The following is a 16763-nucleotide window of genomic DNA, read 5'->3' on the forward strand; positions in this document are numbered from 1 at the left end:
ATTATAATAGTATTGTCAAAAGAAGCAATTGTAGAATCTTGATGGCCATATTTGCTCTAGGCAGCTTATTTATCAGTTTATTGCAATAACATTTAGTGTGACCAGGTTCATGGTAATAATGGCAGATAATAATGCTCGCCTCTCGATTAATTGCTCCAGTACTATGGTTATTTCCTCCTCTTCCTCTGTTTCCTACCTGCCTAGTTACCTGATTACGGCTCACAAGGGCACTATATTTTAGAAGGTGAAGGGGTACGAGATCCTTCAGTACAAAATAATCTAGTAAAAGCCTCCTGAAGAGAGATAATGTCACTACTTGAAAGAACCTGTGATTTGGCAGTTTCAAAAATCGAAGCAAGACCTACAAGAAAACTCATCATAGCCATTTATTCTCGCTACTGTTGAACCTTGACATTAGGGCTGAAGGAGATAAAACATTAAGTTCCTTGTACATTTGCTTAAATTCCATGAAATAAGTTGTAAAAGGCTTATCTTGCTGGTCGGCCTGATAAAATCCTTTGCAAAGTTCATACGCATGAGATAGATTACCTTTTTCCAAGTACAAAAATTCGAGATATTCCATTAATTCTTTAATAAATCCATAATGATTAATTAATCCAACCACTTCATTATCAATAGAATTCTGAATTTGTAGAAATAATTTAGCATCTTCCCTTAGCCAACTTTGCCTAGTGTCACCAGTTGGTGGATCATAAATTAGATGATCCTCTTTTTCAACACTCCTCAAATAAATTCAAATTTTCTTACTCTAACCTAAATAATTAGTCCCTTTCAATTTATGTTCTATGACTTTAGTAATTGCTGGGATCAATTCAGTAATAGTAGCTTTAGTATTTTTAGGTTTAGTAGCCATTATTAATAAAAACTAAACACCCCAAAAGCAAATAAAAAATAGAAGCACCAAATATAGCATGAACCCAGCAGAACAAAGTAGCAATACTAAAAGGAATTAAGAAAATCGCAAATAGCAGTAGCAAAAAACAAAGAAAGCGCCTACCAGAATGTTGTCAGACTGAAAAACAACCCACCGAAAAAGATTCCTGATGCTGAGTCAATTTTGGAGGATGAAACCCGATCGCTGGAAATTGGTGTTTGGGTTAGGATATAGTTGGATCTGTTTGGTGGGGGTTTTGCATTTGAATGCCTGTTTTATCTTTGTGTGTTTTTGGTACAATGTCTGGTTTTGCAGGTCTGGTTGAGAGATCATTTGAGGATGGTAGAGCCACCACGACGCCGTCCTTATGAGCCATCACAGTACTAATCCAGGTGAGTTGTGGTGAGACTCGGGTCTAAGGATGAGCGGCTACAATGGTTGTTGGCGTTGAGGTCGGATCAAATTTTGTGGAGGTGTGACTGGTATAAGATCAGGAGATTTCCAGTTCGATTAGCTAGGTTCCAGATGGCTTATCTGCCTGGTATAGACCATATCACATTTTATCCGGGTTCAAGGCTAATGAGATAGATGGGACACACTCAGGGGTTGCCACCAACTGGGGCTCTTTTATAGGACACATTAATTTCTCCCAGGGTTACTGTGGTTGTACTAGGTAGTTGGTCTAGAGGGGCTCAAGTAATAGAGGCTAGAGTTTCTGGGGGTAGGACTGCTGCTTATGAGGTTTGGTGGTTGGCCGAGCATGGCAACCGAGAGAGAGATTGTAGAGCGACTTTGACTCAGGAGATTGACACCAAACTCGAGGCAATGACCAGGATGACCCTAGACTCTACCTGATAGGCTGACTCAGAAAACTCTAATGACTCTGGGGACATACATCCGAGGTGACGTAGACGGACTATAGACCTTTGGTGCATGCCGACCTTATTCTGATAGGGTAGGATTTTTGTTTTTGATTTAGGGTCAGCCCGTATTTTTGTGAGGGCTTTGAGATAGGATACTGACCCATGATGTATAGAGGGTTCGATTGACAATTTGAAATTTTTGATACTCTGGATAGTGTACATAAATGACTGACACAAACAGAAGATAGATGACAGACAAAGATAGATGATAGAGATAGTTGCCTAGGAGATAGGGCTTCTTGTGATTTGCTTTTGACATAACTCATACCGATTTGGGATATGTAAAAAGGGAATCATGTCAACACTTTTTGTTTTCAAAAGGAAAATCAGTTTTATCCTTTATGAGATTGCTACTGTTTAAGCCTTAACATTTGCTTAAATCGCCCTTGCGAGTTTTCGATTTAGCAGGCTACCCTAACTTTTGCCTAATCTGATTTCGCCTAAGCCCTTGCCTGTGCAAGTTTTCAACTTAGATTGCTTTTGTTTTTTGCCTAAACTGCCCTTTGAGGTTTTTCAATTCAGCCTTTGATGTTTTTCTTTTAGTTGGCACAAAAAATCTGAAATTTTCATAAGAAGAGTGGCAAAAAATATATTTTTATTATTATTATGACCGCACCCACAGGCTAGGCTACCTACGTATCACGTACTTTTGAAACATATTTTCGGGAGTCAAGTCACCGTAGTTCTGTTTAACAGTGACATAATAGGGACAATATTTCTGGTGCTAATGCCTGAATGCATTCACACAAAGTACCTTTTGAGTTGATCCAAGATACATGGATTGGTAAATTTATTTCCATCAATACTTGATAGGATGACACTGCCTCCAGAGAGAATTTTCTTTAGTATGTACAACCCTGACCAAAAAATCTCAGGGCATATCATGAAACACTTCATAACATTATCTATTCTTAGGCTAATTACACATAATCAGCATTTATATCATAATTTAATCATATGCCAAAACTTTCATAATCATCAATTAAATATCATAAATTATTTACCAGCTCAAAAAATCATAATCAATAGTTAATAATTACTAAATCACCAATTGTAATATTCATCAATCAACATTTAATACACAATCACTTTAATCGTGCTTCACTTCACTAAATTTTAGCGTAGCCCCTTATATTGTTATATCACCATAACAAACTAGATAATTCCATAATTAACAGCATAATTAATTATTTTTTAATTACTTAATAACATTATTTTAATTAATTAGCATATACTGTTCATTTCAGTATTCATGTAAGCAGAAATATATATTTAATCATGACATCACAATATTTAACATAATAGGGTTCAATTCAATCACATAATAAAATATCCATAACTTAGCATGTAATATTAAATTTAGACAGCATCCATCAATAAAGAAAATCATAACTACATACTTAATCATAGAATCACATAATTTAGTACAATTCCATAAAAGCAATAATTTAATTCTTGATTTATTTCATAAGAAAAAACTACATCTCTAATTGGGCCAATATCTCACTTAGAAGAATCAAATATTAGACAGAGAATTCTATAATAAACATATGGCCCGAAAGCCTATATAACATCAACGACCCATCTGTTAGAATCAAATGGTTATATCCATAAAATAGGGTTCGTATATAAGGGTGGAGTTCGTTAGCTCCTATAAAATGGGGTTCATTAGCCTTTGTAAGACACTGCGTGTCATACAGATAGTACTGCTTTTCCTATGGCATGTCATACCTCTATACACTACTGACTCAACAAAGTAAACTAGGGCCAGTAAGAATTCATTATATTTAATTTATTTCATAACTCATCCATATCAGCATTTAGAATTTACTGTCTTATAAATACACCGGAATATTTTATTACAATCTGAAAAATATTTTCTTTCATAAATTTCACTTGTTCATAAAAATCATACTTTTCCATACTAAATATTCCATCGTAATTTCATTTCCATAAAATCACATATTAATCACATAACCATATTTAAATCTCATAATTCATATATAATTGCATAAATTCATATCATGTTCATAAAAGAATATTTTATTTCATAAAATATTCAATTATGGCACTTAAATTCAAATCATTCAATTAATTTATCAATTATACCATGTTTTCACATAATCATTTTTAGTTCATTAATTGACACAATTTTCAAGACTTTGTCACATTCGCAGTGCATTAAATTCAACGTGACAAATGACCACTTAATTCATCCATAATTTCCATATTCTCTTATTTTCTCATAATTAAGACTTAAATTCATCAATTACTAAATTAATTGATCTAATGTAAATTAATTGATCTAATGAGTGTTATTAAACTCACCAATTTATTTTAATTAATAAATCATTCCAATAACTACCTAATTAACTTAATAGCCATAAAATTGTATTATTTTCTTTATTTACCATTAGATCACCTAATTAATTGAAATATCCTTTTTAATCATTTAATCAATTAATTATACTATACCTAGTCAATCACTTAAGTCCTAATAATTATCATCATCAATCTTAATTTATTATCATCCTAATTATAGTCATTTTACCATTTGGTCCATTTAGTCTTATAAATTATAAATTGAGTCCATGTTAGAATAAATAGACATATGATCTAATCACTTGATCATGGTCTACAATTAATCCAATTTTAATTACCATGAGACTTGAGACCCACCTTAGTATATATTTAATTATCATGAATAATTAATTAAAAGTAAGGTATTAAATCTGAAAAAGTTAGAGGTAGCAGCCCCTACACTTAATTCCAAGAAAAAATGCATCAAAATGCATTTTTCTCATCAATTTGGACATATACCATACTCCTATCATCAAACTACAATTATATTTCATTTTAGTCATCAAGATAATCATTTTTAACATGAAAAACAAAAGAGGGACCGCCCTCTAAATGATTAATATCCAAACTAAAACACAAGAAAAAATTACTCATTTTGCACAAATAAGCTTATATTACATCTATACTATAAAATCATAAGAGCTATCCACCATAATATCAAAAATAACACGAAAATCATGAAAAATAAAAGGGGGACAGTACCTACATTTTGGGACTAGGATTAAATACAAAAAATAAATTATCACATAAAGCATATTAAGCTCAAACATTACAACTTAAGCATAGATCAAGGCATAAGTAACATAAAAATCACATTTTCTTACATATTAACATAAAAGCAAGCAAGAAATTCCTAAAATATCTAAAATGGTGGAAAATAGCATAAACCTCCAAAATACTAGCCCTCTAACACCTCTTTTCCCTTATTATTGGAGGTAGAACCTTCTAAGAAAGAAAAAATCTAAAATAAATATATAGACTTAATAAAAATAAAATCTAAATACATGAATAACATAAATAAATGTATGAAAACTTATTTGTAGCCATAGTTTGAAAAATCTTTAAGATTTTAGATGAGAGAGAAAGAGGTAGAATAGATTTTAGTGAGAGAAAGCTTATCAAATGGTAAAAATCTGGAATTTTAATGCAAGAAGTCACTTCCTTAGCTTAGGTACTTAAATATTTTTGCTTGAACTTGTTTAAAAATGGTGCCTTTGATGGGGTTGTGATGAAAAATGGAGGAATACCCCCAATTCTAAAAAAAAAAAGGGTCAATTGACCCCTCTTTTTACGATGTGGATCGGCCACTGGTCCAGCCCCATAAGTTTTAGGTCTATCCTTTGGTTCTTGCTATGAAGACCTATTGTTTATAACCAACCATGTTAAAATCTTCATCACCTTCCTCAACATCATATTCATCATCTCTTAGCTCATCTTCACATAGCCTGTAATTGTTCAACATTCTCATCTAACCTTAGGACACTTTTTCTCTCATCATTTCCTTCTATTCCCCCAACAATAAATTCAAACTGATTGTTTAGTTCCCACATCATCGCATCCCTCTCATATATATTTTCTATCTCAATTACGTGTTTTTCAACTCTCTCATCAACATACAACTCTTCTGCTCATATACAAAATAATAAATATTTTAAATTTCAGTTATATAATACTAATTAATGCAAAGAATACACATACTGTGTGACAAAACTTGGCCATAATAAATGCAAACCAACCTAAAACTACCATGAATAAATAAACCCCAATAAAATACATTCAAATTTCAATAACGCCCCATTCAAAAGTTTAATATATTCAATATATATTTCATAACTAGTATAATATGAAACATTACCCAAACCCATTATCTTAATGTACAAACAAACTGCAAAAAGTTAAAGGAAGCACAGGTCAAATAAGAATCTCACCTGCTAGGTTTTTGCCATTTTAGCAGGACAAAAGCCTCACCTCTAACTTACACTACTTGCACCTTTTATCAAATGTGAACATTTCTGATATTGTTAAATTTTATGTTATAATAAATCCATCGTAATATCTCAATTTCTTTAACATTCATCTTGTGGATATATTAGGTTTTCGAAATTCAATATAACATTACCAACTTCACTGTTGTTTTGATACAACTTACCTTTTACTTCAATAAATATCATTCTATCCATAGTACAATAGTTACTTTCCATCTTTCATGCCAACCTTGTGAAAAATATAATATAGATATTTTAATTGATTGCATTTAGACGCCACAATATCATTTAATATGACCAACTTCCTTTCCTGTGTGGACTAAACTCGCATTGCTTGAATTTTGTCCTACTTGTTTAACTTAAAACACTTACTCTCCATATCATTTGTGAATAACATGCACCACGTAACATCTTATATACTATACGGTAACTCATTAATAACTTATGAGTTTAAGACAAATCCATGGAGTAGTCCTACAATTATGGATAACTTCTTGATATCCCTTTTTATTGTTTTTATACTTATGATTGCACATTTATTATCTATAATCTATATAATATATATAAATGTGGGAATGAGGAGGACAATAATGGAATTGACAGATTTATTCTTAGCAATGGTCATTCAAAAGATTTTAATTGAAAATTCTAAATTATCCTTCGTCATGGCCAATTAAAATATTTTAATTAAAAATATATTAATTAAAAAAGCCATAATTAATTAAAAGAATTTAATTAAAAAATACTTAAATAATAATAATAATAATAATAATAATAATAATAATAATTTTATTAATTGAATAGACTATTAATTGAATATGAATTTTAATTTTAACAAATTTATTTTTATTGTATTGATGTAAAATCTGGACGTAAAATATTTTAAAAGCATATAAAACTTATTATATGATAGCGAATGATGATAAAAAATTAATGGGCTGGGCTGCTTTCCACTTCTTTTAGGGACTTCTTTACCAGGATAGTATCTCAATCTCTAAAAATAGAAGAAAGAGATCTAGTATGTTCTAGGCTCCGCAGGATCTGGTTACAAAGCCAGGAATAGGACTAAGGTTATCTCTAAATAAAACAACATTTAAAAAAAAAATTCTTATTTAAAATCCACAACATAATACAAATAGATTTGAAAATACACCACATATAAATATTCTTATATTCTTTTTTTTTTTTTTTTTTTTTGTTCTTTCTATAGAAGAAAATAGCCTAATTTCTTGATAAAGTGGTGCACATAAAAACATCTAATTAATTTTTTCTTTTCTTTTTCTTTGCTTGTAGATGACTGTCAAAAAAAAAAAAAATACATACCTAATTTTTTTATTATAAAAAGGAATATGTGATATTTTTTTTCTCTTTTCTAGTACTCTTAGAAATAATTGGATTATAATTATAAAAGTAAAAAGAAATATAAAAATTGATATAATAGTTTACACAAAATTTTATATCTTTCTTTCTCTTTCCCTCGAATAAATTTATGGGAAATTTCTATAAATAAGTATATATATATATATATATATGTTTTAAATCATTCATCCCATCGACTAACCAAAAATAGAAAAAGAGGAAGATAAACAATATGCATAGGAAGCGGAAAGGAACTCTAGAATATACTCACCTTGTCGGAGTAGATGGGTTATCAAGCAAGCCTATGATAAAGATTAATAGTCTACATTGCATTTAGATAGAATTCTGGTCTAAGATCTCTCCAAGAGGGAGAAACTATTCCCCTTCCTGAGTTTAGAACTATTAAAATTTTGAATTAAACCAATTTAGATTAGTTTTTAACGAGCATAAAGCCGGCACAATGTCGTGGTTAATTATCATAACTTGTACATTTATAAATATAATTTTGAAATGGTAACATAATAAATGAATATAGTACTATGAAATAAAAATGTATCCATGATAATTCACATCTATTGAATTTATCCATGATAATTCCAACTTATAGATAGCATTATGAGTATTACATGGCACTAACATGCGCATGATATTATGTAAGAAACTGTAAGTATTTATACCATTTGATAGCGATACTTCTAGCATTAGTTTAGTCAAAATATTTGTTACCATACAATTATATTTTTCAAGTAAATAAAATTGAAAATCCATATATGTGAATTTTTGTCTAAAGTTAATTATTACAGAATATTGTGTAATTTACACATCATAACACATATAATTAAGGAAGATATAAGAGGGTTGTGCAGGGAAAAACAATTGTAATTGTAACACCCCAAAATTTCGGGTCTTAAAATAGTATTACTATATCGGGTCATATATAGTATTGTCCAATACAAAAATGATATTTATTTGATACAAGAAGGATATTAATCATAATTAATCATTATGGAGTTAATTAGACTTTATATTAGTCTTGATTAATTAAATTTGAAATATAAGATTCTGATGATCAATTATTTTATTGGTAAATAATGTCATAGGGGTAGTTTAGTAATTTCACATGCTTAGATATTTAATTTATTAAGATATGATTTATTCTCATATAGATGAGATATGGTGCCATAAATTATTTTAGTAATTTTAATTATGTGGAGAATTAATTTATGCCATGACATGTGTAAATATAGGATTTTTATAATGTGTAGTTAGACTTATTGTAGTGTCTAATTGTAGCCTTACGATAAGAGGAACCTAAAACAAATCCTAACCTTCTATCTATAAGACTTTGGATGAAGTCAATCTAGTCTCTACACAATGGCAAATTACCATATTACCATTAATGAACTAATATGAACCTTTGGATGAGATTTTAAGATCTGATCTCCACCATCCATTTGGAGAAATTACAAAAGTACCTAAAAATCATCTGAAACCTGAAATATCAAATATGCAACGACCCATCTTCTTTTTCACCAAAACTCTAGCCATCCAAACTATGGGGAGGACTAAAAACATGCTCCATTCGATGAGTTATTGACTGAGTCTGATTCTGAACATGATAATATGGTCAGATTTTCTACGTTCAACCCTATTACAGATATGGGGAGGCCTATTTTTAAGGTAGGTATGCTTTTCAAAAATAAGGAGGAATTTAAGGAAGCATGTAGGGTCTATGGGATTAAGAAAAGATTTCAGATTTGGTTTAGTAAAAACTATAGGGAAAAAGTTAAGGCTAAGTGTTACAAAGAATGTGGGTGGAAAATTTTTCCAAGCTTATCTAACAAAAAAGATTCAAATGATCATACTTTCCAAATCAAAACTGCAAAATTGACACGTATTTGTGCTAAGGTGTTTAAAAATTTCTATGTTATATCAACATGGTTATCTAAAACATACAAGGAAGATTTTAGAGTAAAACCGATTTGGGAATTGAACCATTTTATTGATAGAGTTAAAAAGAGACATGGGTATACGATAGGTAGGATGAAGGCATGGTGAGCTAGGGATAAGGCATTAATTATAATTCATGGGGACGATGGTCAACAATATAACAGATTGCATGATTATAGAGCTGAGTTATTAAGAACAAATCCTGGGACCTCAGTGTATTTTAAGACGGAGAGGGGAATATTTGAGGGAATTTACATATGCCTTGAGCCTTTGAAGAAGGCATTTAAGGAGCATTGTCGGCCTTTAATATGCATTGATGGATGTTGGTTGAAGGAAAATTATGGGGGACAGCAACTATGTGTCATTGCAATAGATCCAAATGATTGCATTTTCCCTATTGCGTATGTGTGTGAGAATGAAAGCCTGGAAACTTGTGGTTGGTTCTTAGAACTCCTAAAGGATGATTTGGAGCTGTACAATGACCATCATATATGTTTTATGAGTGATAGGTAGAAGGTATGACTTCTATTTACTATTTTGTTTTTAGCTTATGTTATTTTGTGTAAATAAGACTTGAATATTGAGTCGTGTTTTTTTTTTTTTTTCCTGTTTGCTACTTATAATGGTTTTCTTATATAATGGTTTTGAAAATGAATAGGGTCTTGTAAGTGTTATAAGTAGAATGTGACCTGAGTCAGAGCATAGAATGTGTGTTAGACATCCTTACACAAACTATAGGGCACACTTTAAAGGAAAAGAAATGAAAAATTTGTTATGGAATGCAGCATGCGCAAGCTATGATGCTAAACTAATTTCATATTTGGATGAGATTGAGAAAAAGAGTGTAGAAGCTAGAGAATGGTTGAGACAACAACCTTGCAAAAATTGGTCTAGGGCTCATTTTAAAATCAACCCACTTTGTGACATGTTAACTAACAATCATTGTGAGTCATTTAACAAATACATTCTTGATACTAGGACAAAGCAATACTTACTATGCTTGAGATGATAAGAACCAAACTTACGAAAAGGTTGTATAGGAAAAGGGAGCAAACGAAAAAGGTGCAAGGACCTAAGGTTTAGGTAGTTGGACCTACATGGCAATATGTAGTGCATATGGAAGCAAAAACTTGTTCTTGTAGGAGATGGGACTTGACAGGCATACCTTGTGGCCATGGGATTGCTTGTATTGGGGAGAAAAATGAGGATCTAGAGTTTTATGTGCATGAATTACACACAGTTGCAACATGCATGAAAGTATATAGTACTTTCGTTAACCCTCTAAATGGACCTTAAATGTGGCCTAAGACTGACAGAGTTAATCCCTTAATCCCACCAACCCCTATTAAGGATAAGAGAGGTAGAAAGAAGACAATGAAAAGGAAAGAGGCTGAAGAATTGGAGCAGGCAGCAGAGAAAGGAAATTTGGAAAGAAAGGCCTGGTGAATATGAAATGCAGTTTGTGTGGTATTGTTGGGCATAACAAGAGATTTCATGGATTAGCCAACACTGGAGCTCCAAAAAGTGTAAGTCATATCATAACTTTTTGTTATTCACAATTTATTGCTATAAATAACCTTTTCATGTTATTTCATATGTAGAAAAAAAGAAGAAAGGATAACATCATCACCTACACTGCAGATTATTCTACCAGTAGAATTGAAGTGCATCCTCAACATAATGAAAGTGAAACAAGATCAGTCCCTATCCGACCACAATGGATGATGGATGTAAGCCATTTTTACTGGTAGTTGTGTGTTATTTGAATTTTTGAGTACAATATAAGATAATTTAATTGCATATCTATTTACTCTATATAGGGTATTAGTCAAATATTTCTTAGGACTGAAATGCATAAAATCCCTCTTTTCCAGTAGAAGTCAACATAGTAAGTGTGTTTTTGCTAAACAAACTAAATTTTGGAAAAATGTTGCAGGAATATTATTAAAATTTTGATATTTTTAATAGATTGACAGTCAAATACTTGGGAATGAACCAGCAACACGGAGAAGTAGTGCAACTCAGTCTTTTCCTGTACCACCATATACTGCATACAATAAAGAGACTTTGAGGAGAAATAGCGATTCAGTCACGTATGTATTTATATAGTTGCTATTGGATAAGTACAATATATAAAGAGCTAAATATACAAGTGATTATACAGCAATAATAGTTATCCTTTTAACAATGACAGTGCAAGGACTAAAGATAAGGCAATTGCTAATATAAATGTTAATGTACTTGCAGCTCAAAGGCCAACTGTTTCCAAGCTGCCTATAAGGAAAAAGCATCCAGTAAACACAAAGCAACCATGGAAATAATTAGAATATAAAAATTACTGTATTTTTTATTTTTCAAGGCCTAAATTTGGCCTAAACAGTTGAATTTTTTTTTTTTTTGAAGGCCTAAATTTGGCCAAACACTTTTCTTTCCGTCCTTCAAGAGCTGTTGGCATAGTTTATGCCAAACGCAATTTGGCATAATTTATTTGATAGGAATTCCATTATGAAATGCCGTTTGGCCTAAATACTTGTCTTTATATTTGCATCAATTTATGCCTTTTTGTTTCCAGCTCTGCATGTTCTTTCTCTTGTATATTTGCATTTTTTTTTTTTTTTTTTGTTTCCAGCTCTGCATGTTCTTTCTTTTGTATGTTTGCATTTTTGTTTTGTAAACTAATTAGTAAATAATCTGACTATTCAATGATTGTTTTAGAATGAAATACTTCTATAGTAAATCTTGAATTGGAAAAAATTATTTTAGTACTTTTACTGTGGATATATTAAATTGAATTTCCTATACTTAACTTGTATTTATATATGCCTAATGCTCCTTTGTTTACTAGATGTTTACTGCAAAATATTCTTTAATATAGCAAATCACTAAATCATATGAAGATTCCGATGTGGAGGATTGATCTGGAAAATTGCTCGAGTCATATTGGTGTTACAAGAATTAAAGATGGGTCATTTTTTTTTTTTTTTTATTACAAATTGAAGTTGAGGTATGACAAAGTATAAAGGCTCAGAGTGGATTTGGTACGGGCAACCTTTGTTCTTAAACCAACTTATGTATGAACTAATTTGAGTTGTTGTAATTTGAGTTGTTCTATCCTAAAGACTACGAAGGTAAATTGCTGAGCATTAATTATAGAAATAAAAAGTTATACAATATAATGAAACAAACTTCTAGATCATTTTTTATTTTTCCATTGAATTTTTATTTGATCACACTCCATTACCAAGAAATTACATTCTACAAAATGCGCACTAAAATTAAGCAAATCTTATTCAGTTTCATTGAAGAGCTTCCACTATTGGCAAATTACACAGAATTCATTACTAATCACCTTTGTTTGACGAAAAAGAATCAAAAATCAGTTCGTCAAAATCTTAAAATTCCTCATCCACCTTAATATTGGTCAATGATACAGGTCCTACCTGTTTAATACCCTATGGTACTGAATTTAAAGATTGCTGTGTTCAAATAAGTGGTAGAACTAAATGCAGATATGTGTAAATAATCCTCTCAACACCATGTCATTTGACAGTAAGCAGCATAACTGAGAGCTTGTTCCAGAACAAAACGAAGTAAGCAAATAATAGGAAGGCATCACAAAAAAACTGCCGTCAGAAAGGCGGCTCTATCTTGTCATGCAGGTTCACAACCAAGTCGTGCGCATCATCTAACAATTTCCAAATGTCAAGTTGCCCAGCCATGCTATTGCACTCCCTTAAAATCTCTTCCATGCTGTTATATTTCTCTATAATCAATTTCCTCTTCTGCAATACTGAAGCTGCAATGGCATAAAGCAGCAAATCATCTGTTGGTGGCACTCGTTTCCTTATCCTGCTCCATTCTGACTTACCAATGCCAGCCCTTATGGCTGCCTGATCTGCCCACATCACCTCCCAGAGACAAATGGTTTGTTCAAATGTCAATTCTCTCCTAAACAGCACCACCACCATCCTATAAACAAAAAAGCAATCCTCAGCCTGGAGCATTTCCAAGTGCTTGAAGAGGCGAGAGTCTTTGCATTTGATAATCTTGGAAACAATGTTCAACTGCCTCCAGATTCCCACCTCGTCCAGCCTAAAATTGTGGCGAGCCTTCTTCATGAAACCCACAAAACACCAGAAAGCTTCATGATCCTCAGAAATGATAGCAATGATTGGAGAAAGTAGATCACTCATGCCCTGGCAATACCCAATTTCAGGGTCGTAGAGTGCATAGGCTTCAAGAATAGCAACTAATCGGGCTGCATGGAAAATCCTGCAGGGTTCCAGGTGTTCATAGTCCTTTAACCCAACAACATTGGCAAAATGATGCGCTTCATCCTCTGATACTGAAGCTTGAGATGGAGAATGAGGTATCCATTCTGCATTAGCACGGACAGCATCAACACGAATGATCCGCTGCCATGTGGCAAAATTTTCAGTGGCATGTCTGTCCGAGTTGAGCTCATTCTTTGAGGCAGAAGTATTCTGTTTGGAAAGCACATCATCTTCATTCTTTTTCATGACTTCTGCAGAGGAAGCACAAAGGATCACTTCAGAATCTCCAGAGGTGTCTGAATCAGACGACTCTGAGTTTACTATAGAGGCATCAGTGCTTGTCATTTGTTCTTTTGAAGTATGATCACCTTCCAACAGCGTACTAGAGGTATCATCAGAGTACTCAACATCTGGACTCCTGTCTTCACTGGAAATGGATTCCCTGGCACTAGCAACATCTTCATAACTAGAATTATCTGTGTCTTGAACAGTACTTTTGCCATCATTACTGACTGTTTTGCTGTCCTCATTACTGATTGTTTTGCCGCCCTCCTTCTCAACACTCAGTTTGAGGATCTGCCTGCATTGTTTGCGGAGTTCCTCATATTCCTTCCTGTAACCACAAATTGTAAAAAAGAACCATGAAATAGTAGAAAAAGACATACAATTTACAACTAATAATCAACATATCTATGATTCAAAACAGCATGAAGGAAGAAGCTGATTTCTTAGGACTTAGGATGAGCATGACAAATTCACCTTTTCTCCCTTTTTACTCTCTCTCTTTCTTTTTTGGAGCTGTTCAAGTTGTAGCTGTTAAAAGAGAGACAAGAAATCAGTCACCATGTTGATGTCCATCGAGGGAAAAACATGACAGCACATAACAAAATATTAGAATTTCCAATCCAATTCCTTCTCAAATATGAACTCTTAACATAAAATAAATAAAGATGAAGTTCCTCTCTCAAGCCTAAAAGGCAGGTTATGGAAAGTAGAAATTCACCATAAGAAAAAAGAAAAAAAGCAAAGGGGAAAATAAACATTATGCAGAAACCGAGATAGATGAGGAGAAATTAGCAGATTTATACTGCTTCCAAGTGCTAGAACATAAAAAAACTGGATTTGTAGGAGGAAACTGAGTAAAATCCTTTCTGAATATCAAGAACCAAAAGCCTTGTCAAAGTTGTCTTTATCAGGCATAACAATTGATTATTGAAATATGAGATAGCAGCAGCACTGCAAAAAAAAAAAAAAAAGTAACAATATATATAACAAGAACAAAATTAAACATGCTTACACGCCAAGGAGGAATGGCCAAACCTCTGCTCTAATACTTGGATCTACACCCTATAAGAGAAATTTAAGACATAAATATTCCCATAATAATGGCATAAGAAAACATATGCAGAAACTGCAATTACTACGCACTCCACTCCGAACTTTTATCAGAAACTGAAATCCACCATCATAAAGTCTCCCATCCAATGTAAACATATTTCTCCATTGCTGAAGAGAAAGGGCTTGTTTCCTTCTCCTGTGAGACCATGGTGATTTAAGATGGCCCCTAAAAGTGAAAGGATCATCATAATCAGCATACCATGGAGCCAGTACTTATAATAACTAAAAACAAGGCAAAGAGCTAATCATGAAAACAACCCGTAAAGTCCTTCCGCCCATAAAAAAAAAAGAGTTAGAATGATTAATCATGTCGAATTCAATTAAATTAGACTGTTATTATTTGTGAGTAAGATTATGGTAGGCCAATATATGCTTACACACTAAGTCCCACAGTATAGTGAGCGGAAATACAGAGAAAGAAGGAAAAGGAAATTTTACCCATCAAAGCGACTGCAATTTTTTACTACAAAAACAATGAAAAGAATAAATCAACAAAATCCCTTCAGATTCAAACTGACAAAGCCAAAAAAAAAAAAGAAAAAAAAAAGAGGGAGTTGAACAGAACATGAAAGATCGGATCTGAAAAAGAAAATCAAATAACATCAACAGAATCTGAAAGAAAACAAAAATAAAAGAAATTGGGATGTACAGGACTCGCCTAAGTGAAAGGAATTAACAATTGCGACTTCATTTTAGACCTTTCATTCACTTCAATTATTTCATTCTGACACTAGTGAGAAACTTCATAGAAATCCCAAAATAAAAATAAGAAAAAGAAAAAAAACAATTAGGTTTTATATGTAAAATTGCAAGTCTCTCCCCAGTTATTACCTACTAGTTGTGTAGAATAAGGCAGCGCAAACCGCAATTCCAGCCAAGGCCGTGACAGCAACTGCTGTTCTGGACTGCGGCACGGCCACAACCGCCCACAAAAATCCTCCACCAGAACCGCCGCTTCCGCCGTCACTGCCGTAGCGAGGGATTCCATTGCCGATGTTGAACATTGAGTCGATAGGCAGATTGGATAAATTGGTTGAACTGAATTTGCTTCTTTCTTTTATTGTAGAGGAAAAGGCTTGACGTGAGGACGGGGTGTAGGAAGGTTCCAACGCAAAAGAAATAGGAATCGTGTTTTGATTCTTCTTAATGTTTCTTACTTACCCTCTCGTCAGGGAAAAGTAGCGATTCGTTTATTTTTCTCAACGTGTTTGAGTATGCAGAGCGGAGATGAGACTGAAATCGCCGGTCAGTCATCATACAAGTTGTGCGGCTCATGTTCAGTTTGTGTGGATGGTCACCCGCCTTACCCGATTCTAATAAACTGGTGGGGCGGGTAATGCCATGCCCCGCCCGATCCTATTCACCGTCTCTATATCTCTCTCCCCCTCTCTCTCTCTCTCTCTCTCTCTATATATATAATATATATATATATATATATATATATATACACACGCAATATAAATGCACAAATTTATTCTGTACTTTATGTAGAAAATTTTATGACATCCTTAACTTTTACTTTAATCTATTGAACACTTCAATTTATAAAATTGTATCAATTAAATATTTTAATTTACAAAAATCATTCTATTGGAGAGAGACTCAACCTCCTTGGTCG

General features: G+C 32.7%; 2 protein-coding genes across 2 annotated transcripts; one reads left to right on the forward strand and one right to left on the reverse strand.

Annotated features, from left to right (window-relative positions):
- Positions 1-10462: 10462 nt before the first annotated feature.
- Positions 10463-11982, forward strand: LOC119370282 (uncharacterized). The gene is made up of 4 exons (XM_037638058.2): positions 10463-10999; positions 11075-11203; positions 11442-11566; positions 11721-11982. The coding sequence occupies exons 1-4, from the start codon at positions 10922-10924 to the stop codon at positions 11803-11805; spliced, it is 417 nt and encodes a 138-aa protein (XP_037493986.1). The 5' UTR covers positions 10463-10921; the 3' UTR covers positions 11806-11982.
- Positions 11983-12748: 766 nt separating this feature from the next.
- LOC105628912 (rab GTPase-activating protein 22) lies at positions 12749-16533 on the reverse strand. The gene is made up of 5 exons (XM_012210398.4): positions 15977-16533; positions 15176-15311; positions 15045-15094; positions 14507-14560; positions 12749-14360 (listed from the first exon to the last, which is right to left on the reverse strand). The coding sequence occupies exons 1-5, from the start codon at positions 16147-16149 to the stop codon at positions 13103-13105; spliced, it is 1671 nt and encodes a 556-aa protein (XP_012065788.1). The 5' UTR covers positions 16150-16533; the 3' UTR covers positions 12749-13102.
- Positions 16534-16763: the final 230 nt, after the last annotated feature.

This window comes from Jatropha curcas, chromosome 5, assembly GCF_041381405.1.
Source record: "Jatropha curcas cultivar XTBG-Jc1 chromosome 5, XTBG_Jcur_1.0, whole genome shotgun sequence".
In the NCBI taxonomy this organism is placed as follows: Eukaryota; Viridiplantae; Streptophyta; class Magnoliopsida; order Malpighiales; family Euphorbiaceae; genus Jatropha; species Jatropha curcas.

What these genes read in the sequence shown, in the direction of transcription:
- LOC105628912 (XM_012210398.4), bottom strand. Translation starts at nt 16,149, where the DNA reads ATGTTCAACATCGGCAATGGAATCCCTCGCTACGGCAGTGACGGCGGA. An exon ending in TGATAAAAGTTCGGAGTGGA is followed by an intron (nt 15,095 to 15,175) that starts GTGCGTAGTAAT and finishes TTTCTCTTATAG; the next exon opens with GGTGTAGATCCAAGTATTAG. An exon ending in AGAGTAAAAAGGGAGAAAAG is followed by an intron (nt 14,361 to 14,506) that starts GTGAATTTGTCA and finishes TTGTGGTTACAG; the next exon opens with GAAGGAATATGAGGAACTCC.
- LOC119370282 (XM_037638058.2), top strand. Translation starts at nt 10,922, where the DNA reads ATGAAATGCAGTTTGTGTGGTATTGTTGGGCATAACAAGAGATTTCAT. An exon ending in ACACTGGAGCTCCAAAAAGT is followed by an intron (nt 11,000 to 11,074) that starts GTAAGTCATATC and finishes TTTCATATGTAG; the next exon opens with AAAAAAAGAAGAAAGGATAA. An exon ending in AGAAATAGCGATTCAGTCAC is followed by an intron (nt 11,567 to 11,720) that starts GTATGTATTTAT and finishes ATGTACTTGCAG; the next exon opens with CTCAAAGGCCAACTGTTTCC.